At 35.4% G+C, this 27585-nt stretch overlaps 1 protein-coding gene across 2 annotated transcripts; it reads right to left on the minus strand.

The window, feature by feature from the left end:
• Positions 1-5557: 5557 nt before the first annotated feature.
• LOC581970 (transcription factor HES-1) lies at positions 5558-27393 on the minus strand. Of its 2 annotated transcripts, none has more exons than XM_781947.5 (4): positions 25830-27393; positions 20991-21083; positions 13481-13574; positions 5558-6555 (listed from the first exon to the last, which is right to left on the minus strand). In XM_781947.5, exons 1-4 carry the CDS (start codon positions 25893-25895, stop codon positions 5594-5596), a joined length of 1215 nt encoding a protein of 404 aa, XP_787040.2. In that variant the 5' UTR covers positions 25896-27393; the 3' UTR covers positions 5558-5593. The 2 variants fall into 2 exon arrangements, with proteins under 2 accessions (XP_787040.2, XP_030842666.1); XM_030986806.1 differs by lacking the exon at positions 25830-27393 and adding an exon at positions 21328-21468.
• Between the last annotated feature and the right edge of the window lie 192 nt (positions 27394-27585).

A 27585-nucleotide genomic window follows, 5' to 3' on the forward strand; every position in this document is an offset into this window, starting at 1 on the left:
ATAGTTTCGTTTTTAAATCGTTTCGTAAACGAATTAAGCCATTAATAAAAGATCAAATTCGATATAAGTGGGGTTTTTTTAAACGGTAAAAATATTACTACAATTTACATCTAATAGGGTAATCAAATGCATTTCCTTTTCTTGGATACATGGCTTACGCATATGAAATCATGTTTTAAATTCATTTCATCAAGCCAGTTTATATGTCAAATGCTGAAAGTAAAACAATATTCGATCCCTTTTTCTAACTGAATGTTACGCTTATTCTTTGCAAACTTTGCCATACTACCCATGCAATAAAAGAAATATTTTTGTTCTTATAGATTTGACGCGCATAGGAGATTTTTTTTAAATTTTATCTAAGTTATATTCCTAAAAGTAAATATTAGGTGTGTGTGTGTGTGTGTGTGTGTGTGTGTGCGTGTGTGTGTGTGCGTATGCGTGTGTATTTGTCTGTCTGTTTGTCTCTATGTCTGTATGTGACAGTGTGCGAGTGTGTGCGTGTGCACGCGTGTGTGAGTGCAATGCGCCTCTCTGTTCTCCGCTCTCTCTCTCTCTCTCTCCGCTTCTCTCTCTCTCTCTCTCTTTCTTCTTCTTCCTCTGCTTTCTTCTCACTCTTTATCTTTCTCTCTTTCTTTCGTTATCTCTCTCTTTCTTTCTCTCTCTCTTTCTCCCCTCTCTCTCTCTCTCTCTCCCTCTCTCTCTCTTTCTCTCTCTCTCTCTCTCTCCGTGCTATTATTCTTTTTTTTCTTCTATACACTGAATATCCCCATAAGACTTGGATGATGCCAGGGTATAATATATGCCCTGTCACGTCCCATACGAACCCTCCCTCTCCCAAAGTTGTTGACTCGAGTTGGTGTTTGCCAAAGACTAGCTAGACTAATAACATCGCATTGCAAAGGTAGCCCTTATTGCAACGTTTGTTTTCCCACGCTCACACACGCAGCCAGTCCAAACACAATCCCAAGCAAAGTCAGGAAAAAAACAAGAAAGAAAAAAGATACTCTTGGAGTTTGTCGAAGAGATTATCTTGAACAAGTTTATACTTGACTAATACACATATTTTATCGTGTTTTGTAGAGATAAGGCTTTCAATGGAATATTTTTTTCTTATTTGGTGTCGGCAAGCAGAGTGGGGGGGGGGGGGGGGGGGTTGAAGTTGAGTTGAATGACAGAGGTGTTTTATGTTTTGAAGTAGCAGGTGTTTTGAGAAGAAGAAAAAATAAAGTCAAAGTTTTAAATAACGATACTGACATTTCTATGCAAGCGAAAGGTAATTTGATAGTCGCTTTTTCAAAATCAAAAACTTGTTAATCATAAGCAATCTTATTATTTGCTAGCATAATCGTTATAATGGAGATAGCGGATCACAGAGGAGGAAGAAAATGAATGCAAAGGCTTCATGAGCAATTGATATCTTTACCAAAAAAAGACTAAAAGGCTATTACGGTCGTTCTGAAGATAGAGTATTTCTGTCTCATATACTTTTCAGATGCTACTCGTAATATTCACCTTCTTTTTTTCAAATAAGAATAAAAACAGTTGATCAAATGGAGCAGCATTCAATAAGAAAAGCAAGCAATAGTTCATCAAAAACAATAAGTCTAATTTGGGAATCTCTTAAAATTTTACCCTAGCTAATCTGTATAATTCATTAGTTCATGCCTACTACTTATTTATTATGTATACATGCATATTTTATGATATATCTTTTGATGGTGCAAATAAATGAAAGTTATCTTGCTTGTTTCAACAGCGTTTTACATAGTTTAAGTTGATACGTATGGTTCGTACTAAAATTTGTCGTGTTGTTATGCGTAAGCAAGCCACAACTAAAATGAAACAGCTGGAATAAACACCATTCTGCATTTTATAGGTCAGCTCAAAGAAGAGTAATTTGTCAGTGAAACAAACGCCCAGCACGACGCCATTTTCAGATGAGAAATGGTGGAAAGAAATAGGTCATTGCCTAGCAGGCAACTGAACACACCCCTACGGAGAGACACGCCTTAACCTCTCAGCGCCCCATCAAAGCTTTACAGGGGTGACTTTTTGTCCCCTATACACCTTGCTCGCCGACGCGGACATAAAACCCGTGGATAATCCCTCCTACCGTAAACACACCAGAGAATCAACTTGATGGTTTTGAAAGAGCAAATCGAGTCAAGTTCACAGAGCTGGACATTTTTGCACACCCCATGGGGGCAAGGGGGTACCAACACCATTAGTTCGGGTCAGCAAAGTCTTTCTGTTTGCCATTTCAGGACAAAAACGCGCCTTTTTGTACTCCTTTTGATGCTAAAAACTACACGAGGGGAGGTTGTTAAACGGAACGGTGTTTAAAGTTAGTTCTGAAAAATGACCCTATTGTTTACCTTTGTACCTATTATTGTGGATTTGGTATTTCTTTTTCTCTTTCCTGATAGCCTGTTTCATTTTCGCCCCTTTTGTTTGACCGAATATGATATTTGTTTGGGAGAGTAAAGCAAGTATTGGTATTTGTTATAGACATCAACTTTGCTTTTCCCACGAGCAACGGGAGGGCATGACAAGTGGACTGGTGGGTACCAGGTGTAGAGCTCACCTGAGCATCCATCGGGTGGGTTGGGCTGTTTACAAGGGTGAAGGAATCCAAAAACAAGGAGAGAGTGAGAGAGAGAGAGAGAGAGAGAGAGAGAGGAGAGTCAGGTAGAGAGGGAAAAGGGTAAAAGAAACATCTTGAAAGATGAAGAGAGACGAAAAGAAATCTGATAGAGAGAGAGAAAGAGAAAGAGAGATAGACTAAAAATTAAAGATAGGACTTCAGAGAAAGAGAAATTGCTTTTTTAAAAACGAGAGAAAGATGGAAGATATAGAGATAGGTTATTGCCAATAGGTAATCAAGCATGGGAGAAAGAGAAAAGGAAATAGAAAGAAAAAAAGGAGCCGGGAGGTGTAATATTAAATAGAATGTGTGCCCTTTTAACTCTAATCAGTGGTTAATAGCTGTTTTCTACATGTTCAATTGAATCGATTTGTGAGAGCAAATTAAAAATTTGACCGAGGTATTCCAGATCTCACTCGATTATTTATAGCCCTTTCTTCCAGCCCCCCCCCCCCCCTCCTCGCTCTCTCTCTCTCTCTCTTTTTCTCTGAATCATTCTATTTTAAAGGTAAAGACCAGTATTGGCAACGCCCCAATTTCAAAAAATGAAATGGAAGCTCTCATTACCAATCATGTGAAAGAATATGTTTTGACTAATACATGATGATAAAAAATTTGCCGGGAAACCGCCTACTAATTCATATATTTGGTAAATTTATTTCTCTCATGGTCTGGTGAGAGAGATAGGGTAGTCCCATATACATCTTTCTGTGTATAGTGCTTGTAACTTTACGAAGAATGGGCCAAATTTCTTATCATTTTGATGATTCCAGAACCTTGCAGATGCTAGATGCTAGATGATCAACCTTTTCTGATCGATTCCACAACGTTTCTTTCACAATGCAATCGCATGACCATTACTGGTCTTTACCTTTAAGTCGATTATAGAATCACATAGCACAAAAGATTAACATTAAACTGAGTCTCGTATTTTTAGAGCAAATTAACACCAAGCAGCAGCTCAGATGATTTATTCGAGTCCATAAATATATAGAAGTAGTTCACAAAGTTATATAATATTTTTCTTTATGACATCCAAAATAGTACAGAAAAGCACTTCAAATGCGATAGTATATCATTCTTATCTTAGGAATGCTTTCATAAATATCAGTAATAAAATCTTTTCAAGAGAAACAGCTTTCGCTTTTCCAATAGCCTTATAGAAATAGAAATTCCATATATACAAATCACACGTTAAATAAAATTTTAATAAACTCTATGAGCATTTTTCACTTTTAGACACACTTATCTGTGTTATTTTTCACACAGCAAAGGGAAATAGAAATGCAATGGGAATATTTTGTAGTTTGCCACACAGAAATTATCATAATTATTTCATTGTCACTACCGATGTATACACTCATCATCTATATGAAGTGCAAATATGGAATAAAATAATACATTATACATACATAATTACCTTATTACATACTGTATGCAAAGAGATAATTATTATTATAATTTTTAATTATTTCGAATAGTACCCGCCAATATTATCTGTTAGTCCACTTTACGCCATGTGAGCTCCACACTTTGCATATTTAATTTGAATCTATCAAATGTGTCATCTTATATTACGTTTTATTTCATTCCATTTGAAGCAGAGCTAACTTGCTAAGTAGTACCATATTTTGGTCAAGTAGACATATATATTCACTCTTTATCGAAATTCAAATTTACCTTTATTACAACCGCATGAGTGACTATTTCGTCCCACATTTAAAATATACACCACACAAGCATTTTGTGATAATGGTGAGAATAGATTTTCTTTTTATTTGTTTACCAATGTCATGTATTACCTTAAAAGAGAAATACATATCATCCCAATTCATAGTCTGAATAATCAATAATTGATTTTGAATAAATATATAACTAAAATAAGATAATGAATGGAAGACATGATAATTTTAAAGCTTTGATGTATAAGTATGATCATTCATTTCCCGAAATTTGTAAGTGGAAGACACTATTTATAGCACTAAACAAAACAATACATTTTTCAAAATTTATTTTCCCGATGTTATGCATGACAATAAATTAATTTCATAATATATATATCTTCATCTGCTAAATCTTTTCAAAACGTAATTATTTGGAATAAAAAAAAATGGAAGACTTTAAATACCTGTGAAAGCTTCAAAAATGTAGAATACAATCTTTTCTTTTTGTAAACTGTTACGATTTTTTAATACATGAAATAAAAGCGAGTCAGTGAATAGAAAAAAGACACACAATATCACAGCACACACATTTTGATTTCGTATCACACTGTTTGATCAAAGGTGGTCACTGGTAATTGCTGAATACGTTGTGAATTATTGGCAGCACATTGTTTTAAGCCCATTGAAGATGAACTCTTTTGCTGTTTACCAATTTTGAATCAAATTTTCAAGCCGAATCGTCCACTCGCAGAATTTATAAACCTCTTGAATCTTTTAAACAAGAACCAAAACTGAGAGGAACTGTTCACTTAATCACCTTTTAAAGGCCCACTGCACTACTTGTAGCTACTTGCGCCCTCTATATAACAAACAATGCCTAATCGGTGACCATTGGTCCCCCATGATCCTCCTTTTTCTTATGTTAACTGAGAGCTGAGTTGAGGGGATAACCACCTGTCCAGTGACCTTGCAGGGCGGTCTAATCCCTCCTGTAAACTACGGCAGATAAGCTTTAGGTCTTGTTCATAACGGTAATGAAAGACTTGTAACTGCTCGGAGTAAAATGTGTATTTATCATCTTGTATCTCTCATCATTCCAATTCTCTTCATAATGTTAACTCATTAATGAAATAGTTTTGTCTAGTTGTTGGCATTTCGATAATTCTATATCCTAAATATCAAAGTTCGACAATGATTGATTGCACAATGAGCTTAAGCGTGTCCAATGTTATAACCTTTTTTCTTCTTTTCTAATTACTCATTATCATAACATGGTCGGAGATTACCACGGCCTCCAGACTGGGTCTGAGCCATTAGGTGGGTTTACCAAAAACCTTGGTAGATTCTGGTAGAACTGTTCATTTTGCATCTCGGAGGAGTCTCCCATGGCAACGAAAGCGATCGGATATGGCGCCGCCGCTTGGGGCATAAGGTTGGCGACTCGAGCAGCCGCGGCGGCACTGGGTGGTGCCGGTGCGGGGTAAGATGCGTACATGATCGTACCCGAGGTTGACGGGCCTCCAGTGTCTATTGGCTGGGGAGAGGGCTTTTGCGGAGATTGGAAGTGATGCGCTGGTGATATTGCGACAGAGCCCGAGCTCCCGGCAGACGATAGCGGACTGGAGGCCAGGGTGGCGGTGGGAGGACTCATAACGGGGATCATGGGCGTAGTTAGCTGGTTACCATTAATCATCTGCGACTGGCATGGGACTAGAATTATCTGTCCAGGCGATTGCACCTTGAATGGTATATGTATAGGCACGAGTCGAGTTGTATTTTGTACATTGCTCCCGTTTGAGGTGAACTCCAGCCTGGCTGTGAGACTAGGCAACGCGCCATTCATAGCGTTTGGTACACTCACTGCTGGCACCGATACTGTGGAATGTGGTGAAGATGACGTCACAGCCGCCTCAGGAGTGGCAGCTGGCATTGGATGAACAACGTTCATAGAGCTGACCTCGCTTGAATCGCCGGCATGTGATTGGGTAGAAGTTGGCGTTGGCTTTGCGGATGCGCTCATGCCATTGGTTGCCTCTTCGGGGCGTCGTCGCGGTGGGTGGGGCAAGCGTTCGGAGTACACTTTGTTGCACTGTAGGGAGTTTGCTAAGTGAGACATAAGTCCGGCCTTAGCTTCCCCATTCAGCGAGCCATTATTTGCCGAAAGAAACTGGGTGACGGTTGCCATGCACTCGTTGAACCCCGACCTAAATTGCACTTGAGTGTTTGGGTCTGGTGGGTGATTGCCTAGAAAGACAAAATATGAAGAAGAAGAAAATGTAAATGAAAATAATATTTTTGAATAAGTACGAGATTCAAATTATAATTTTGAGATGAATCTACATCGGGTGACTATTATGTAAATTAACTATTTAAGCTATAGGTTGGCCAATAAAAGTGCAGGCAAACGATTTATATGTTTCGTGTTTTTTTTGAGGGGGGAGGGAGATATTCTTTAATGCAATCCCGGCATTATTTCTAAGAATTATGATATTCATGTTTAATGTATGGTAACGGAAGAAACAATATTTGTCTGGGCAGTATTCTAAAAAACATACTAAAAAAGGAGACAACAAGACGAGAAAAAGGAGGAACATCTTTCCTAATATGATACAAAATGTTTAAATGGACAGGTTGCCCCATTGAATGATTTTGGAAGATAATATTGGCTCGCGAAAGAAATAGCAAGTGGAATTTACATAGAAGAATCCTTACATATCAAGGTTGAATTGATTTAAATATTAACCATTCTTCTTTTAAAAGAGGATTCACACAAATCAATGATAAGGCAATCTCTTCTAATGTAGGGTAGAGCTTCATTATAGGAGATTATTAAGATCAAAGTGTCCCTTTAGAGTGAATAGAATAGACTATGAAAAATGCACAATGATAAATTATGTGTTCCCTTGAGGCCCACGCTTTCGTTTTCTTCCACCTTTTCCATCTATATTCCTCAAAACGATATTGGTGTATGGGTATAGATTTTAAGAATGATAATCAGTATTTAAGAAGTCCCAAACAGTACATAGACGTAATCTATTTGGAAAACGATATAGAAGGTTATTCCCAAAGCTTAGCTAAACCATGTCAAAACAGAGACTTAGCTTTCAATCGCCAATTCCCCTTTTTCAGTCAAGACACTATTAACTTTAGATCATTTTGGGGGTTTCTTCCTATTGATTTCGATTTTTGAGCATTCTACTTCATGTCATGAAAACAAAATGGACGGCTTCGTGTACAGGCGATTTGTAGGGGATTTCCTTGAAAGGATTAAATACACACAGGGATCAGACTAAATATGTGTTACCTATCTTTGATTAAAGGAATGCAACATAAAGATGTCTTTTAGCATGCTTAGGAAAGAAAAATATTAAAGTAAGACGATCCGTTCGAAAGGGGAATTAGAATTTCTTTTCAAATGATATCAAATTTGGATATATCAAAATTCTATTTCAGAATATAATCTATAAAATCTACATTTTTCGGACAAACAGTTTGATTTTGTTCTTTGATGAAAGGTTTCTCGGCCCCACACTGAAAAAAATGGATTTGATCCTGTCAGTTTTACATTGGTTCTTATTTCTTTAAAGTACAATAATATTCTACATCTATTAAAGATAAACTTTAGTACTGGTAATGCAATTGCATTGTGAAAGAAAAGGTGTGGAAAGGATCAGAAACAGTTGATCATGTAGCATGTAAGTATTGGTGTGCACTGCAAGGTTCTGGAGTCATCAAAATCATAATAAATTTGACCGAGTCTTGGTAAAGTAACAAGCACTCACATAGAAAGCTATATATGGGACAACACACATGGTGTCGGGGCTAGTACTACCTTGATTTCCCTGTCTTTCTATGCTCATTACTCAGCCAGTATACATTTTCTTCCAAAATAGTTTGGCACATGTCATTTATTTGTAATCTTGAACATTCAGTGTAAGTTTCGTTTGATTCTGTGAGAATTTTTTTTTTTTTTCTTTACCAGTACTGGAGTTTATCTTTAATTGGGGGTAGCATGGGGTGCTAACAAATTTATGCCTCGGTCACACCAGCAAACTGAGTCCAAACCGACCGATTCTCGGCCTTTAGGGGTAATGTAATATTTCATTCGATCCATAGTCGGTCTTTTTTATTTAATCATTCATTTATTGCAACCATGAGTTGGATTTCATACAGTAAAAAAGGCAGGCATATAAATGGTTCACAATATGTATATATTCTTTGTACAATAAAACTGTATAAATTGACTCTTTAAATACATAGATATGAAAAGAAGGGAAAAAAACACTTAAGAGCAATCGCATTTAAACATAATTATAAGGTACATAGGACTTCACAGGACCAATAATCACATATCAACTGACATCAACGTATTGTTCAACAATTAACATTGAGAAAGATAATGAAAGAAAGAGAGAGAAGGTAAACCCAAATTGAGTGATGGTATAATGCATTATTCCTAAAAAATATATCCAGTCAAATTCAATTGGTATTAAATTTGTTACATTCTAAATTATTTTGAAATTCATATATTAAGCAAATGTGTAATTTAAGTAAAACGTTTACACGGCACTTTAATTCAATATAAAATTGGCAATAATTATTAATAATTAAATTTAATACCCTGTACAAATCTTGAATACAAGTACCTCCAAGTTTGATACTAATAAACCGGTGTCGTATAATAATGAAAAATATGTAAAATAAGATTTGGTTTGGTGTCGGTCTTGTCGGTGTGACTGGGGTAGTAATTCAGGGTACTATGACACTCTACTAATGTTATTTTGTTGACTAAACTTTGTTATAGAGTATTACACTTCAAATTGTGTAAGATTTTTAGCATTGTCAATTAAATGAAGAATTTATTTAATATATTGCTAAAAGTCGTCATATTTCATCTCTGACAATTTGAAGATATCGATTGCAGGTTTTTAAATGTTAATTGTATGGCTAGGGCAAAAAAGAAACTTTTTTAACATTAGGATAAAGACACGAATACGGGGCAGAAGTCTGAAAAACAAATGTGATGAAAAGAATATTTTAAAAGAAATGAAAACGGAGGGACATCGTTCAAATATTATCAAATATAAGCTCCGAAAGTCGTAATATTTTAGATGTCGACCAGCCTTTAAGGACGTGGGAACAGGTCTAGCTCTCATGTACATCGACTATGATGGGAAATACAAACAAAAAGACCCCAATCTGGGTATCATAAAGACTCCATTAGAGTGTTAGATACACAGAGCAAGTAATCAATTAAATTCGTCTCTCACAAATCCCGAAAAGGGGCTAACCCTTGGACTCTACACGCCGGACTAATTAACGGTGAGGTAAATTTGTTCAATAAATCTGTGCCCTCGAATCGTCGAAATCAATTCCAAATCTTTAAAACATGGCTTTTGTTTCCGAATAGGAATGCCGAGTATGTTTTGAATGGGTTATTAATTTCTTATTGCACATTTAGAGCACGTTTGACAAATCATAAAAATGAGATAGACAAGCTTTAAATAGATTCAATGTCTGGATCGAATTATCCCCTCCCCCCTTTTTAGTAAGACAGTTGGTTTATTTGGGGTAATAAAAAGAAAACGGTTTTTAAAAAACTTTACTAGGGGGGGGGGGAGATGAAAAGAGACTCCGTTACATTTTCGTAGCATATGTATTCAGATTTTAAACTTTGTTAGTGATATATATATATATATATATATATAAATAAGTACCATTATCATCAGGGGGTAATATGAATTTAAAAATGAACTAGAAGCAAAAGGGTTAAATAATTCACATACCTTTACACTTTAAAAGCATCTTTACATATTTCTTTTAAAATCAAAGTACTTTTAAAGATGAGCATTAACTAGATTTTAGACTACAATTTTAAGTGATACAACGTGTTGATGAAACAACTCTGGTACATGTGATCTGTATATTCAAGCATATCTAGTTTGACCTACATTTACTGAAACAGCTGCGATTTAAAACATAATCTACATTTTGAGTTCCAACTTTTTCATAATAATGATATTATTTGCTTCACCTTTGGAAGATTGTGACATCTTGTTCTCTTTTTCCCCTTGTTCTTTTTTTTTTAATATATAAATAGATTTTTGCAAAACGGCGACGGCTCTGGATCGCATAATGTTTATCTACTCCAGCCTTATTCTCTATGTCTAACCTTCGATGTCCTTTTGCGATGCAAGGAGATCAATAATGTGACCATGAGCAGGATTAAAAGGGGATTGTTGTTTGCGGCCTCTGTATACAGTATTCAGTTAATCACAGAGTTGGCCAGACGAATCGTGGCGGGACCGTGAAAAATTGACAAATTACGAGTCGCAAAAAAAATAATCAATCCCACCGTCTGACCCAGTAAATCATTTACAATCAAAGGAGTCGCGATATAGTTTTTAGAGGAAATGATGAGTCTTGGCCGCTTTCTGCTTTTTTAACATTATCAGCTCCGATGACGGACATACTCGATCGCAAAGACTTTCGAAAAGTCAACGCAAAGGCAAATGCGATTCCTCATTATATATCCAAAAGACTCCATCTGTGGATTACGAAAAATGTAAATGTTACATTCGCGCATTTCAATAGGTGATAAACAAGGCTTTTGAAATTGCCTCCGGTTGAGTTTTCGAAAGTTTTTTCCGATCGTATGCTTATCTGTTATCATGGTTAAATCGGGAACTAAATTAGGGGAGGGGTGACACATGCATCCCTACGGGACCCTAACTGGACCGTCATCTCGTCTCACGTCATTCAAAGCTACGACAAACAAACTGACCAATGAATACTGTCCCAAGGCTGAACGAATTCTACTATGTCTGATTACAGTAAAATGATGATGATACTCGCTGATCCAGTTACTTTTTAAAAGGGATAATGGATTCGATAAGCAATCCGGACTTATAGCTACTAAATCGGGCTCCGTGTCTAAATGTAGACTGAGCTTATGGAAGTGTTAAAAAAAGTATGTATCAATGTATGTATGACTAAACACAGGCTTCATTTCCATACACATAATACACATAAGACGTTTGAGGAGAGATTAAAAACGAATAAGTAATCATTTTAAAACTATGCCAGTTTTTTCATTCTCTCTATATAAACTTCTTATATTAATTCCTCAAAACCCTCTCTAAAACCGGTGTGAAAATGATAACATGAATATGAATATGAAAATGATTACACCAAAGTCATACGTGAAAATAGTATACCAATACTTTTCCTTTGGATATGTACATAGTTGATAAAATCAAAAGTTTGAATTCCACATTGGTGTATGTACGACCGTCAATAATTTCATAATCACAAACGCCGTTTACCCGCATTAGTAAAATACTGTCACGATTACAAAATGAACAAAGAGGAATAAATTGTAACGCTGTTTTTCTCGAAAATGTATTACAAAAGTGTACAAAAGTTTCACATCAGTTTTGAAACGTATGAGGGATGAGGAACGCGAGACAACTATCACGGATTTGCAAACTCTACAAATGTTATCTCGAAATAAATGTATCTGTAGCAGCAAGATGAGTTTATGAAAGTTGCGCAAAAGTTCAGATCAAAAGACTTTCTGGAAAAAATTTGGAACCCTCATTTTTTTACACAACAATTGGGGTGAATGAAACACTACCAGTTGCAAAATTCGAATTTGAAAAGAAAATGACTGTAAATATATGCTAATAATGAATATTTTGCCACCATAAGATTCCTTCAGCGCCCAACAATAGGCACAAACTTTGATTAAACAGGAATTCTTTCTAAAACTTGGATTTTAATCGAGTGGTGCATGACAACACTTGGGCCTACTTCTTTCCTTTTGATTGTCATGCTACTGGCAAATTATTTTTGTATAGGACATGCTTTCCTTCAAGTGCCCGTTTTATGTGATATGAAACACCGGATTGTCAACTGTTTCGTTTTATTATTTTGAAAAGACACTTGTGTTGGTATGGACCTTGTATACAGGAGCTTGTTTTGACGGAATTGTGACATTAATTTTGCGGTCTGAAGGTAAATGTTTGTCCGTCAATTCTCGCAAGGAATTTAGGGAATGTCTTTCGAATTTACCTTAGGTGTGATGCTATTAGGCACTTTAACACAAATTCAAGAACATTGGCACTGTTTTATTTGCCAGCATCGTGACTTTTGACAACCCAACCTAATGGAATTAAAGCTCGATTAAACCCCCATTGTATTTGTCGTTCGTTTCTGTTTGCTAAGTCATCACGTCTAAATCACGCTAATATACAATAACAATTTTTCCCCATTTGGCGCAAAACATCGAATTATTTCAGAAACAAAAATATGGAAAAATAATGTGAGTTATGTGGGCGTTTTATTTTTCCTCAATGAATGTTGATTTGTTAAAGGATAATATTGTATCGCCCACATTCGTCAGACAGACATACAATAACAAAACATATTAAAAGGACGATGACTTTTTAAAGTAAATGTTATTGAGTAAGAGTGTCTCCCTCATTTTCTCCAAAAACAGGTCAAAAGACTTTGTGATTTGTGTTATCTTTTCGATTCTTTGATTAAAAATCAGCAAAACTGTCATTTGGTTATACATTCTAAAGAATCGTTATAATTAAAATGACTGGGAAATACCCAGATATGATTTCAGAGGCCATAAAATCAATTTTTAAAAAGTGAATAATTTTTCATTTAAATTCTCTTTTTTTAATGTTCATCATGTTTGTTGCATGTAGTTTTTATGTCAGCTCTGTCTGATTGTCTTAAGAACATAAATGTCATGGATTTGTAAATATTTTGCATATGATTATTTTGTTAAATTTTATGTATGTGTTTCAACATTTGTACTTACGCAGAGTCTTAATAGCATATATTACTCCGAGACTAGAACTTGCCTCGTTTAGTAAAGTAATAAGATCTTTAATACTCTTTACCTCAAATGACTTCAAAACTGAATTTTTGGTTTTCTTCTTCAAGGATACCTTTATTATGAGGAACAAATGGGAGACAAATACAGAAAGGGGGCGTGAGAATAAAGCAAATAGGCAGAAGCAAGCAAAATACCTGACACCATAATTTTGTCATGAAAGAATCTCTAGTACTGGTATCAGACGTGACTTCAACGTGAAGCCGAGGATTATTGCAAGAGATGTCTAGATCTCAAATTGTCTCGAAAATTCCTTCTCACCTCGGATTCCATGTTGTCGAAGTTGCTTGACCAGTTTGACGGTTTGTTCCAAAATGTCGGCTTTCTCTCGCTTGTTTTGTCTTGTGCTGTTATTCTATTATAAGAAAGAGTTGAGAAAAAAAGACAAGACGTTATTCAGATGAACAAAAATGCAATAAAGAATTACTGCCTTTTAGGATATGCTATGAAGTTGTTTTTCATGTACCACAATTTTTTTTAATTTGACACCAACATATTCGTGATAGATTTTGAGATATTGAAACCAAAATTCTGATTTAAAATTCCTCCAAAACCTATTTTTCCTGTTCCTTTTGATGCTGCAGGCTTGGAAATTTTATTTCTGGGATGAATTTACCACAAAATACCTTAGACCAAATTTTATTACAAAAAAATCACACATCTAAGTTGAGTCCCCTCGTTATTTTTTTACAACATTATTCGCACTGTGTTTTATATGCATTTTACATGAGATACTATCAGTGATGTAATTTACTTCTAATAAATTCTGAGAACATTGCAATTTCCCCCGAAAATGAGACTACGTGATTTGACTTGGATTGCTCGCATAATCAGATTCGGGCGCTTGTTGAATCTTTCAGCTCAACGGCCTTGTCGATATTTGAATGATATTTGATTGACAAGATTGAGACGAGTGCACTTTTCAAAACATGTAAACTTGACATTTTCTCACCAGTTAATAAAAAAGTGGCTGATATACTTCCTCCTATATTGTTTCCTTGATATCCAATGGAGGATAAAATTGAAATTAAAATTGACTTGGCAAAACCACGAACAACTGCGAGGTCCCCGGGTTTTAAGTGTTCGGAGCTACACTTGCTATGGTCAAATCTAAATCAAACTGACTTATTTTAAACACAGGTGTTAAAAGGTCAGATTTTCTTTCCATCTTTTCTAAAGAATTGTTAAAAGATCTGTGAGAAAAGAAAAACTTGAGGGCAGGAACAAATATGCCATTGTCCTGTAAATCTTTGTTGTGATCAAGTGAGATGTTCAGAAATAACGCTGGATTTCTTCGTGTTATTATTTTGAATTCTAGCTAAATATTTTGTTTTGACAGGGTTAAATCAACAGGTGTCTGAACTATTTCTTTATAGTAAAAATCCTGAGAGATCTAAATTTATATGTATTTTTAAAAAGCAGGTTAGGGTCAGTTTCGTTTTTATAGATCAAGGTCGCAAAGAGAAAATCAATTATTAAGAAACCCTCAAAAACTTACCAAATATTGAAGAAAAAACAAACAAATCAGATTATTGCGATACATAAATCCAATACTTCAATATTACAAAACATTTCGAAAGGCAAAGTGCTTGTATATAGCAAGAAGTAAGTATTGTGGTATTGTATTCTTGTATTATTCCTGAGGAAATGAAGCAAATTAAGTTACTCTAAAAAACAGTCAATATCGAATTGCAATATCTCTATTTGATTGCCTTTGTGGCTCAAAGCATATTAGCATATTAGGATTGGAATCTAAGACAAAATTGTTTAATAACATCAAGTCAATTTTATTAATGTTATTGATCTCTGTAAATACACATTTCCACCATTTAAATTATATTAATACTTCAGTTCGAGAAAAAAAAAGGTGTGTAGTATACAACAACATAAACCATATTTTTGAACCATTTATATTGAGGTTTGTGGGGGTGTTTTTTGTTCATTATTTTTAAAAACGCATTTAATTTTAACAATAATAACTTGTTATCAATTTTCCTTCTTCTTCTTTTCGACGTATTGTTAATTAATTTCTTATGCTTCAAATCAAATTTTGTACTCGCCTATCAAAATTAAATTGTTTCTGTTGTGTTAGGTAAGTTTGGAATTCATATTGTCATATTTGTCTCCTAAAATGATAATAAAAAAGGGTACTATAAATAGTGTTTTGATGATCCTGATTAGGGCTGGAAAGATATTATTCGGTCATTAATTGACACGCATTTGGTTTTGGGGGAACAAAAGAAAATACCGGAGCTGTTGTACGGGTCATTTATCATTGACATGCCCATTCAAGAAATTAAACCAATTTTTTTTTTATTTATCAATTATTTCCGATTTTGCTCGTTAAAACTAATATTCTCACGGAAGTAGAAATTATAAAAATCAAGGTGACGGGATCCATTGGTATAATATTTCCAACAAATATTAAAAAGAACAAAGAACAGTGAATATTGTTTATCATATTACATTACACGAGATATGAAATATGAAAATTCGCCGTACATATGGGGGTTTTCTCGATATATCATCATTTAAAAATGTTTACTTAATTTTTGTAATATAGGCTATATATTTAAAAATGTCCACACCCAAAATGCATAAAATTGAGTTCACAAGGTATCATGTAGATACGCAGCTTATGTTATCGCATTGGACAGAGTAAATATCGTTTATCGCCTATCAAAATGATTACATTTTGGTTGATAAATCCAAACTGGCCACTTATAATAATAGTTACTGCTCTCTACAGCATCGATCTATCAACCGTCAGTGCATGATCACAAGTTGAAATGTAGAGATGTGGGTGGTGCAGTCGTGGGTGAGAGAGAGAGAGTGTGTGTGTGTGTGTGTGTGTGTGAGGATGATTGTCACTCGCCTTCGTTGTATATGCAAAGAGATATGCAGGTACTTTTGTTCTCCTTTCATCTCAGTGGCTACTTTAAATTAAAGATTGTCTCATTTATCAATTTTTTAATGACATCTTATCAGTCTTTATCCTCAAATCATCCCCAAACACAATTTTCCCATGACTTTTTGCGGCGCTCTAAGGACTCTTTGTTTTATTTGGTTTGTTATTAACGAGTAAAACAACCCACACACAATGCTATCTGATGTTTGTAATCAAACCCGACATGGTCAGGAGTCAGTGGGACCAACATGATTGTCCCTGACCAAACAAAATCTCATCTCCTCAAAGTCGCCAATACTGATATGAAGATTTCGCTGGCGTCAGTGTCTCCCATTTTCAGTCTAGTTTTAATTCTGATAACATTTTACTTGTTATTATTTGCACTGGCCATTAATCGTTGCAGCGATAATCATAGCCTTTGGAGAACCTTTGTAATTTCATGGAATTATACAAATCGTAGATCACAAGAGCTGTGGGTTAAACGGATACATTGGAAAAATGAATTTTTTCACCATTCTGTATTTGTAATACACAAATAAGCGGGAATTAAGTTCAGTCTAGAGTCAATTATCATGACGATGTAAATAGCGAATTCATTATTCCTCTCATTTTAACGAAAAAAATGGCAGTAGATTTGATTGAAACTCGTCTCAAACACCTCCTTAGTAAAACGATTCAAATAAAAAGGAAATGTTAAAATAAAAACAAGAAAGCCTCATCAAATTTTGTGAATTTAAAGTGAATTTAAAGAAAATATTCGTGAAGCATCCATCCCCCAGAAACAGTGACCCTTAAAATGATTTCAATTGTAATAATGTATTAGCTTACTACAAACTGTGGTTTTAGATATATTAGAGGTGGTCCTATACACACTATGAACACCACGGACAATGAAAGCGGACAAAATATACAGTTCCTCAGGTAGACAAAGGAACATCCCTTCACTGCAATTATGTACAATTGTGTAGAACAGGTGAATATGCATGTGACACCTGTTCTACACATGTTTACATAATAGCAGTGAAGGGATGTTCCTTTGTCTACCTGAGGTAATGTATATTTTGTCCGCTTTCATTGTCGTCATGTTCATAGTGACATGACATAACAGGATAACATGCTTGAGATCATTTCTAGGTGTACTGATAATCAAATGAAAAACAGGCCCTTCACATTCGTCTCGATATTCTGGGTATGAGCGCCAAAATCATCACTTGGGTCATCTGGCGGTGTTCTTTTCTCGAGTGTTTTGTTTGCGGGGCACTTATAAGTATGCACTTAAAAGCTACCGAGTCTATTCCTTACACCACAGACAATAGAAGTAATGAGATGTATTGGTAGCCCCTTCGAAGAAATTGACCAGATGATGCTCGTAAAACGAAATGGAATGCCAATATGAACAATATACTACAAATTGAATGAAATTTAGTGCCTTGTGGAACTGGGAAATATCGAGATTAACAAAAAGACATGTTAAAACTGTGTACGGATTAAATCGATATTGTAGGGTATGTGGCTTTAAAAAGCTCTAAAATGAATCATAACTAATTCATCACTTTTTGGGATATTATGACATATAATGTCCGCTCCTTATAAAACAAAAACAAATCATTAGATAAGTCCTATACCGCCAGCATAACAGGTAAATAAACACTTTAACTTAATCTAAGAAACCCATAGCATTTTATTTTCCCCTCTTTTTTTTGGTTGGGGGGGGGGGGGGGAAACTTTAACAAATCTAAGATAAGATACAAATAAAACATTTATGTATGAATAATGAGATAAACATTTTATAGAGGGGGTACGACGTAAGGAATATAATAATGGCCTTAATACTGGAGATCCATTGATGAGAAAAATTTGCCTTTCAGGACAAGAGGAAAAAAGTCGTACACCCCTTTAATATTTGAGGCCCTCGATCTCGGCTCTATTCTGGCCCTCCTCACCGTCTTTTCAATAATGGCGCCATTTTGAAAGTTGGAGGACACGTGGCTATTAAAGGTATGCTCTGATTTTCAGGGGGTTTGTTCGTTGTTCAAAAAAGAAAGTTGGATGTGTCAGAGAGTTTCGTTAAAAAAAAAGAGAAAGTGAAATGTGAGAGGTTGAATATTTTCTTAGGTATTGATTAATACTAATAAGAATGCCTTCTTTCTACTTTCTTTATGCCTCCGTCCAATCTTAAGTCATGATGGTTCCATCCTCTACCCTTTTCTCCCTTTTTAATTGGACGATAAGTGTAAGGAAACAATTATCCAATGAATACAACAAGGAAACGACTGACTTGGTGACATTGTCTTGGTATTTCTAAAGGGAAATAGAATTGTTGTTGAGACCATGAATTTGCCTGCTTTATTTTGTATAGTTTTCAGTATCCTCTGCTGTACAGATACTGTATATACTATTGACGGATAAAGACTTTTGGAGCCGCTGGCAAAATGTTTATGAAATATTTAGCCTAAATTGTACAATAATTAAAGTAATAATTTATCTTTTCCTTCAACATAGAGTCTTAGAAATCCTACTTTAGCCCCTCGTTTTTTTTGCTTCCCTTCACAATCATCAAAACACTTTAATTGCTATGGTTTATTTCCGTTTATTAGTTAACCACATGCCATAGGTAGCAAATCAATTCTATATATTTTAGCATTATCAAAATGAGCGGTACATTTCACGTATAATTATACATCATTTCATTTATAATGTTATGTAAACTTCCTTCATTTTATAACCATTTTTCAAATATAAAGCCTTTGTGAACACCACTTCAAAATAAATCACCACCACCATTACTATCGGACCCTTACGTAGGCCCTTAACTTCAAGCCGGGTTGGCCATGCATGAAATGGCCCTTAAAGGTTTTTTTTAGACAGGGTGGCGTCCACTATCTCATTCTTACGTCAGAGACCCCTTCATTCCATCTCAAAGGGTCGTTAAATGGTGCTTCGACCCCCAGCTAGAAAGAAAAAAACATAATTGTTTGGCGACCGTCTTTTCAGCTGACTGAAGGGCTCCATTTAGCAAATCTCCTCAATCGGAAAGTCTTGTTCTCCTGCCCTTTTTCACCCCCTTTCTTTAACTTTTACCCCTTAAATCTGGCCAATTTAGAAGCGAAAAGCGAGAGGGTAAACAATGCTAGACCAGTGGTATAACAAACACTTGAAATACTCGAAATACCATGAGAAAAAGACACATTTACGGTGCTGGATTTTCAATCTGAATTCTGAGTTTAATTTGACGATTATAACACCAACCCCCCCCCCCCCCTAACAAAAATAAAGAACGTGCATGAGGAATATTTGTGTATATTAAAAAAAGGACCAAATAAAGAGTTCGTGGTGCCTTTCCCAACCACCCCATTACTACCACGTCTTTACAATTGCCAGGTTGCCTTCCAGATTTATCTTTCCTTATTTAAAAGAATATTTTTGATATGTCTAATATAAACTGCCCTCTGTTGGACATGTTGGATAGGATCGTGAAATCACGTCGAAGTCAGTTTGCAAAACTATGCATTTGATTGATCAGTATAACTAATCGAATTTATACTGAATTACTCAATTTCATCCCCCATTGCAAGCTACCCAGTCAAAAAGGCCCTTAATAAACTCCCATTCACGAACGTCATTCAAATGTCATTCGATATAACTCGCCTGCCAAACCAGGGCAATTATGATCCCCATTATAGTTAATCTATTGGTTATTTTGGAAGCAAGGAATCTTCGAACCCTCTTGAATTTTCTCCAACAATTTAACATTCTAGTTGATTTGAAGCTCCTGGTATATGAATGGAACGAGGATTTATTGAGAAGTGCTATTTTTCAACCAATTTGGTGCATATTGAACGCATACCAAGGGAAATTCAAATTAAGGAGAAAGTTGATCCCTAAATTGAAGGAATTGCGCCTAATTATATGCAATTTCATGATCGCTGCATAGTAACTATCCGATTATTGGAAATAATTTGTGCAATTACCTATGAAAACCATAATAATTTAAATGAGCCCATTACCATCATCATGCTGAATTGAGTCACTCATGGAGATGCTTTTAACTCGGTCTTTGGTCCATAAATCCTGAAAATGTATTGTTTTCTCGCCACAACATGAAGTGGTTGAAAATCTTTGTTATAAAATGGATATCATCCCACTTTCTTTAGATGAATAAAATCGATACAAAGACCCGATCTTTTCTCAATCTTGAGGTCTGCTGAATTGTGTAAATTCCAAGATTGGTTGGTAATTCTTGAGATAGAGGAAATCATTATCAAATTAACTTTATAGCTTTCATTTTAGCATATAGAACTTTGTCAGTTAATGTATTTAAGAACCTCGTGAAGATAATGAATGGTTTGACCCCCCCCCCCCCCCTACGCATCCATTTCTTACTGCTGGTAATCGTAAACACTCATCAATGTATTTCGATAATCTTTCTTTAGAAAATACCCATCATATAGAATTATCACAAATACATCACATTCTTTATTTGACATCCAAAATATGTGTATTGGGTAATCTGCAATGCAGGGTATTGTATACACGTAGTCTTTACTTTAAAGTAATAGATATGTTCATAAACCATAAACTGACGTTCTATCTATTCGAGTTAACATTCATACAATGATTAATAATAAGTCAATGATATTGATAATTATGATCAGGTCTATGGTTCGAATAGCATAGCTACAGACGACTCTTCAGAACTCTTAACAGAACGGCCGCGGTATGCATAACAATTAAGAGGATTAATATACCCTGTAAATACCATATCGATAAGGCGTAAAATAGTATTTTTCATACATTTCAATCTTGGTAAGATTTTTGCAAAAAAAATGGGGAAAAAAGCAAGAAGTCTTATTTTTTTCTTACCTCTGGGTTAAGGGCGTCCAGTATAGTCTGTAATTCTGTCAAACAATCATTGATCCTCGCCCTCCTCCTCTTCTCCATCAGAGGTTTGGAAGACTAGACAATAAAAGAAAAGAAAATAGAAGAATATACTCAAAAATACACAAAATATACTCTTCTTAATTTGCAATATTGCAATGCAATTTTAATTTTTTTACAGTGTGTGTGTGTGTGTATGATTTTATATCGATTACAGTGAAAATGCTATAATTACAGATGGAGTGAAGAAAAATATTTTCCACTTTTAGGCCACGATTAGATCCCTTATGACAAAAAAAATAATTTTCATTTTTATACACACCTGGGCCATGACTGATCAATTTCAGAGGAAAAATAAGCTTTCAAGAATCAACTGATTTATGTCATTTGTAGCACGGAAAGATATACATATCTCATATACGCAGGCTCCATCTCTCCCTCTCTCTCTCTCTCTCTCTCTATCAATCTCACACACACACAAACACACGCACACTTTTAAAACGTAAAGAATAGCTTTAATAGCCACAAGCGGACGCCATACTATTCTGAAATGACCTTCCCCGACTTCATTACTGACAGCCTATTTGTTCTTATAATTGCACAGATTTTCGTATTATACTGCCTATTGGGAAACAATCCTTATGTAATCCCATGTTTGTTTACCCCCATCCCCTTCTTCTATACATCCACACCCCCAAAACGCATCAAGCTAGACGGCTTTACTGAAATCCTGAGGAGGTGTTATAGTCCCCCTCGCCAAACCGACCCCAAATAGAATCCCGACCCATTAAGTTTCAAGGGGTGCGAAGTTGTCCCCCTTCTTACCCTTGGTGTTCATTCTTTCATGCAATATTCCAAACAATACAGTCGGTTCCTTATAGGGCTACAATTGTGCCCCCATAGGGTCCAGTCTGGTGGTAGCATTGAGAGAGGGGTGCTGTAGTGTGCCCTTTTGTCTTCCTATCTATTCTCTTTTGGGCTTCTTCTTCGATCGGTACAGTTTATAGTATAATACCCCGCTTCCCCCTCCCCAAGCCCTTATACCAGTCTCATGCCTTACGGAGTTATCCTAAAGTAATTCTTCTGTTACCAATTATTCAAAAGACTGTTGATTGAAAGACACTTTAGTGATAAATAAGGCAGAATAGACTCTTTTAATTGCACGTCTTTATCAACCTAAAGCTGGTTCACTATGTTATCCTCATATAATTACAAACATTGTTTTTTTTTATTTCAAAAAGATTTTCTTTATTAGGGACCACCAAACACAAAAAGGAGAATGGTAAATAATTTTAATTATACATTTCAATTTTCATAACATTACTTTTAAAATTGCCAATTTTTACACAGTTGCCTATTCTCGAATCAATTCAATTCAATTCAAAAGACTTTATTTCCGTTAAAAAACATACAAATATATACATGTGATGAAGTACAGACAGTTTAAAATATACAAATCATGAGCATTATGTTAAATTAATTTAAACAAACTGTGAAAATGAGTAGAAGGAAAAGGGAGCACCTGTAGGAAGCTTATGTTAGCTTGTTGATTCAGGCGTCAAAATGAATAAAATAATTACTCAGATATAATAACATAATGAGTAATGCGCATGTATTTGTTCTAAAGAACTTCTTGTATTAAAAAAAAATGATATTCAAGAAATTAAAGTCTCTCGTAATTATAAAATAGATTAAGAAAAGAATGGATTAGAGAATAGTCTGTCTGATGTAATCATTTAATATAAATTATCCTGTATCTTCTTCACTATCAAATGTTAAAGTTTAACTTGGGACGTTAACAAAACTCATGTCCAAACCTTACATGCTTGCCTTGTATTTTGCAACATTACCGGTCCAACAACAGTTACAGCTGATTCAATCACAGTCCTTAATTTCAAAAGATAATTATTATCAGGCCACTGGAAACAACATTCATTATTTTTTAGTTTGTGCTCTATATTTTTGTTATCACCATTTAAGCCACAAATGTCAATACAAAGACAGCTGAAGATCATATCAGAGAGATATTATTCCAAAGATTTGAAAAGACATGTCCTAACAAGTTTAGACAAGCATTACGTGGTGATCAGAACGCGGAAACACATCGACAGAACAATTCGTATTGTTATAATGTTCTGTCGCAATCTCGAAGCATACAATTGGTGCATTCTCTATATGTCAAACATTGAATCCTGTTGTTAGTGATGGCATAATAAACTTGATGAGTCAGATAGGGAAATCACTACGAATGAATTTAGAAAAGGGTAATTTTGGGTGACTTCAAAAAGGCGCCATTTCTAATGTCAAGGGCATATCAAGTTTTAAAATAAAGTATTATGGCGAACATAAGGCTTGGGACCGCAGATGTATAAGTAAAACATGTTGCCGTATATATAATTATGTCTGTTTATGAAAAAACAATTGACAGTGTCAGAATTTTCCTTAAAAAGGAATTCCAGATCGGTGTACTATAGGGCATCATGCTAACACGTAGTTATGAATGTGGGTCTTGAACATGGTAAAAAGAATATTGGCTATCAAGTTGGCCTATATATATAAACAAGAACCTGCAAGCCTACAAATTGTAGTAAAATTAAAGCTTTATCCTTACTCATCATTTTCTTAATCAACAGCAAGTTAAAAACACAGATTTTTCTTTTAATTTCCTGAGTCTCCTCCCTCTTTCCTTTCTTTACTTCTCTTTTGTTTCTTAAGATAGAGTTTGAGATACAATCTCTTAAACCTCCTATGTAATAACATTCAGAGTAATATTGAAAACCCTGTCTCCTTCTAACACACTAATGACTCTATTGAATTGTGTTGGAACTCTGGAATTTCTCATATAAATCGAAAGGTCAGTTATATCCGGGTATAAATTTACGAAACACGAATAGAAAGAATAAATATTGAGACGATCATACCCGATTTTGATTCTAAACGGGAGGGAATGGTTGAAGTGCTTATATATAATACGATGACGTAAATAGAATAGATTTCCGTCAAAAAAAGAAAAAAACTTAATAAATAGCAAGACCTAATAGTTGATCATAAAATGATCAGTTTCCAATGAAAGAAAAACTAAAAAAAGATATATTCAAGATGTATATTTACGACTATGTCAAATTTTGTAGGCCAAGAAATAAAAATCCGGATCATAAATGTCAAAAAATGTTATTCCACAATGTCGGGAGTGAAAAGGTGATGCCAAGGAAAAAACTTTAGATTTTATATCATGAATACTATTACTTGACATAACTATAAAGCACATGTGGAAAAGGTCAAGAAAACATCCATCCTTCATTTGGTGTACGAGACGAAAGAAAATATATAAAAATTTGTCTGAATTGAAGGAATATATTTTTAACAGAGAAATGAGAGGAAAGCTAGACAGGGATAAGAGGACATCTTTATCATAAAAATTATTTTAATAGGAAGTACAAGATTTTTGATACTATCGAATTATCTTTTACAAAAATTGAATGAATGCCATCAATAAGACTTACTTACTTTACACTTTCATTACAAAAGTGACCGACTTCTTTTTAGTGAATATAGTCTGTTGATATATGACTAAAAGGGATTGAGATGTGATAATAGAACAGATATTCATCATCAACATTGTAAAGTCGAACATAAACTTATGAAATGTGAATGTAATATTACAGAGAGATTATGCATTGGGGGATTATCCTTCATATAGATAATGGTATTCAAGTTTTTTAAATTCTTTAAGACCGACAAATACGGGTTTCATACGATAATTCGTATATTAATAATCCTATAGGGAACAGAAGGCTATACAGAATGAAAACGAATTCTTCAGTCATATTTCCGTCTTGTGCTTTTTTGTTACAGTTTCCTGATGTTAAGTCTAGATAAAGGAAAAGGCTTGGTAATTAACAATGAGAAATCAAGGAAGAGATAGGTGAAAGTGCGGTATTAGAAATAGAGAAAGAGGGAGGGAGGGAGGAGTGAGACAGAGAGAGTGGAAAACGGGGGGGAGGGGGTATAATACGTGTAACATTTAAGAGGAAAATATCAAAATAAATAACATATACTCAGGAATCATGTCCCCCAGTTAATTAAAATAAATATCAATATCTGCAACGGTAATGAAACAAAAATGGATTATTTCACATAAATCAAAATACCTATTATAATTCCTCAAAATATAAACGTGTGTATACAAACACGGTGTGCATTTAAGAGAAAATTTGGGGAATGGGTGTAAAATATAATCCAGAATGTTATATATAAACTAGAGAAACGTTTTCTTTTTTTTTAAGAAAAAGATTTGTTCAAAGATGAAGAAAGATTTAGATAGAAAGAGAAGGTGAAAATGAATTGAGAGAGAGAGAGAGAAAAAAAAAAGTGGGTGGGTGGGTGAGAGAGAGAGAGTGTGTGTATTTTATGCAGTGAGTTTTTTTTAGATATACAATCTTATTTAAGTGTAGAGGAAGGAAAATAGATTTTCAATAACGTGAATACGGGTGTGACTTGCCCGGGTGAATTGATATACATTTAGATCGAAAGAGAAGGGAAAGGAATTAGAGAGAGAGAGAGAGAGAGAGAGGGAGAGAGAAAGTGGTGGGTGGGTGAGAGAGAGAGTGTGTGTGTGTTTTATACAGTGAGTTTTTAAAATATACAATCTTATTTAAGTGTAGAGGGAGGAAAATAGATTATAAATAACGTGAATACAGGTGTGAATTGCCCGGGTGAGTCGAGATAAGTCTTGATAGAAAGAGAGACAAAATGGATTTAGAGAGAGAGAGAGAGAGAAAGTGGGTGGGTGAGAGAGAGAGAGGGAGAGAGATGATACCTTACCTTTCGTCCTTCATGGCTTCTACTCGGTTTCTCTGACGACGACATCTCATCAGTAGAAGGTGTCATTACCAGTGGTGTGGGCGACTTATCTCGGGACGACCCGCGGCGCGCGCCTAAAAACCGATTAAATCTCACTCGAAGCAGACGACCAATCTTGACGATCCAGGCAGCCCCCGTTTCCAGCTAATTTTCCACCACTAACTTTCGAATCCTCTTGCAAAATTGTAAAATTATACAATTGTCGTTCTCTTTTCTTGTCATAGAACTTCGAAAAGTGTTTTCCAAACGAAAAACGACTGTATGGCTTTGTTCGAAAACTATTAGCTAAAGCTGGTCGAATTTGTTTGTAAAAGTAGATCAATCTTCTCGTTCTTTTCGATCGCTACCGATATTCATCCGATATTCCAAAAAGTGTGTTGCCTAGCAAATGACAACGCTTTTCTCTTTTTCTTATTTTATTGGAGGTTGAAGAGTGAATTATCCCAAAAGTTGTGTTTCTCTTCGAAAAAGATCAAGACTTCTCGGCGACCGCCAAACACATTGTTGTTCACGCGAATTCACAAAAGTATTGTTGATGCCGTAAATATTTTTCTCGCTTCCGAGCGATGGTATATGATAAATTAATTGTCAAGCTTTTCCGACGTTTTACAAAGCACTCAAAATAAAATAAAATGACAGACGAGGTATTGTTCTTTTATTCTTTTACTCTGATGTATTATTCTTTAGAAGCGATGAAGAGGCCATCAGGAGAAGCCCAGAAAGATTCACCTTGCCCCAAAAATCGTCAACATCACGAGACTCAAAAGAAAAGACCACATTCGTCCATTGTGAGCGTGATGCTTTGAGATAAATAATAACATCAAAAGATCGAGGTAAAAACGAAAGGCCCCGACTCGCTTCTTCTTTCAAAAGTTAATACTTTAACCTCGTCGAGTTTTATAGTCTTAGCGCGATGCGCTGAGGTATTTGGAACAATAAGTGTGAGAAGAGCGAGTGAGCTTCGTTCCCACGGTTGTCTCACATGAATTCCGTTGCATAGAACTCCACTGTAAGCGTGTCCCTCTCTCCCTCTCTCTCTAGAGTTCTGTTGTTGAGGAGGGTGAGGCAAACAATAGGACAGCGGACAGGTAAGCTCTGTATTGATCCTTTCAGGTGCACCCCGACATACCCACACGTCATACGGGTTCCTCAAACAATGCGAGCACCTCTCGCAACCAGCGCGCACACCCCAATAAAGGTGCGGAGCGGGACCGAGCACGTACCCCTGGTAAGCTTCCGTGCCAAAACCTTCTCAATCCGCGCCAGCCGAGGTACAGGTAAACGAGGACTGGCGCGAGGCCCACGCGTCGAACCCACGACCTCAGTTGTCGAGAGTTTCCTCAAAATAACTAGCCCAAATCACTCATTTTCGTTCGTCGAATGTTTTTTTAAACTTCAAAACTAAGAATGCACATTATTGAACAGGGGCACACTATTCACATTTCCTTAGATAGGAACTAAAGCCGTAGGTCGATCCGGTTGTACTTCAATGAGAGATACTGTCTAGTTTACACTTGCTTAAAAACAGTATTTCTAACCTGAACAATAAATCAACAAATCAATAGCTATTGAATAAGTTAAAAAAAATTATTTGTGGAAACTATCTTTTCCTAAACTTCAAGCTTGGGCCTCTAGTTGGAGTTGCAAATCAGCATATATCTTTCCTCACTATAACATACCGATAAGCTCTTGAATTAAACATATCTGAATTATGGTA

The sequence above is a fragment of the Strongylocentrotus purpuratus genome, unplaced genomic scaffold, assembly GCF_000002235.5.
Source record: "Strongylocentrotus purpuratus isolate Spur 01 unplaced genomic scaffold, Spur_5.0 spur5_scaffold_16, whole genome shotgun sequence".
Lineage (NCBI taxonomy): Eukaryota > Metazoa > Echinodermata > Echinoidea > Camarodonta > Strongylocentrotidae > Strongylocentrotus > Strongylocentrotus purpuratus.

Excerpts from the sequence above, each read along its gene's own strand:
- LOC581970 (XM_781947.5), bottom strand. The coding sequence starts at position 25,895 with ATGACACCTTCTACTGATGAGATGTCGTCGTCAGAGAAACCGAGTAGA. Across the intron at positions 21,084-25,829 it reads GAAGCCATGAAGGACGAAAG|TCTTCCAAACCTCTGATGGA; the intron begins GTAAGGTATCAT and ends TTTATTGTCTAG. Across the intron at positions 13,575-20,990 it reads TGGACGCCCTTAACCCAGAG|AATAACAGCACAAGACAAAA; the intron begins GTAAGAAAAAAA and ends TTCTTATAATAG.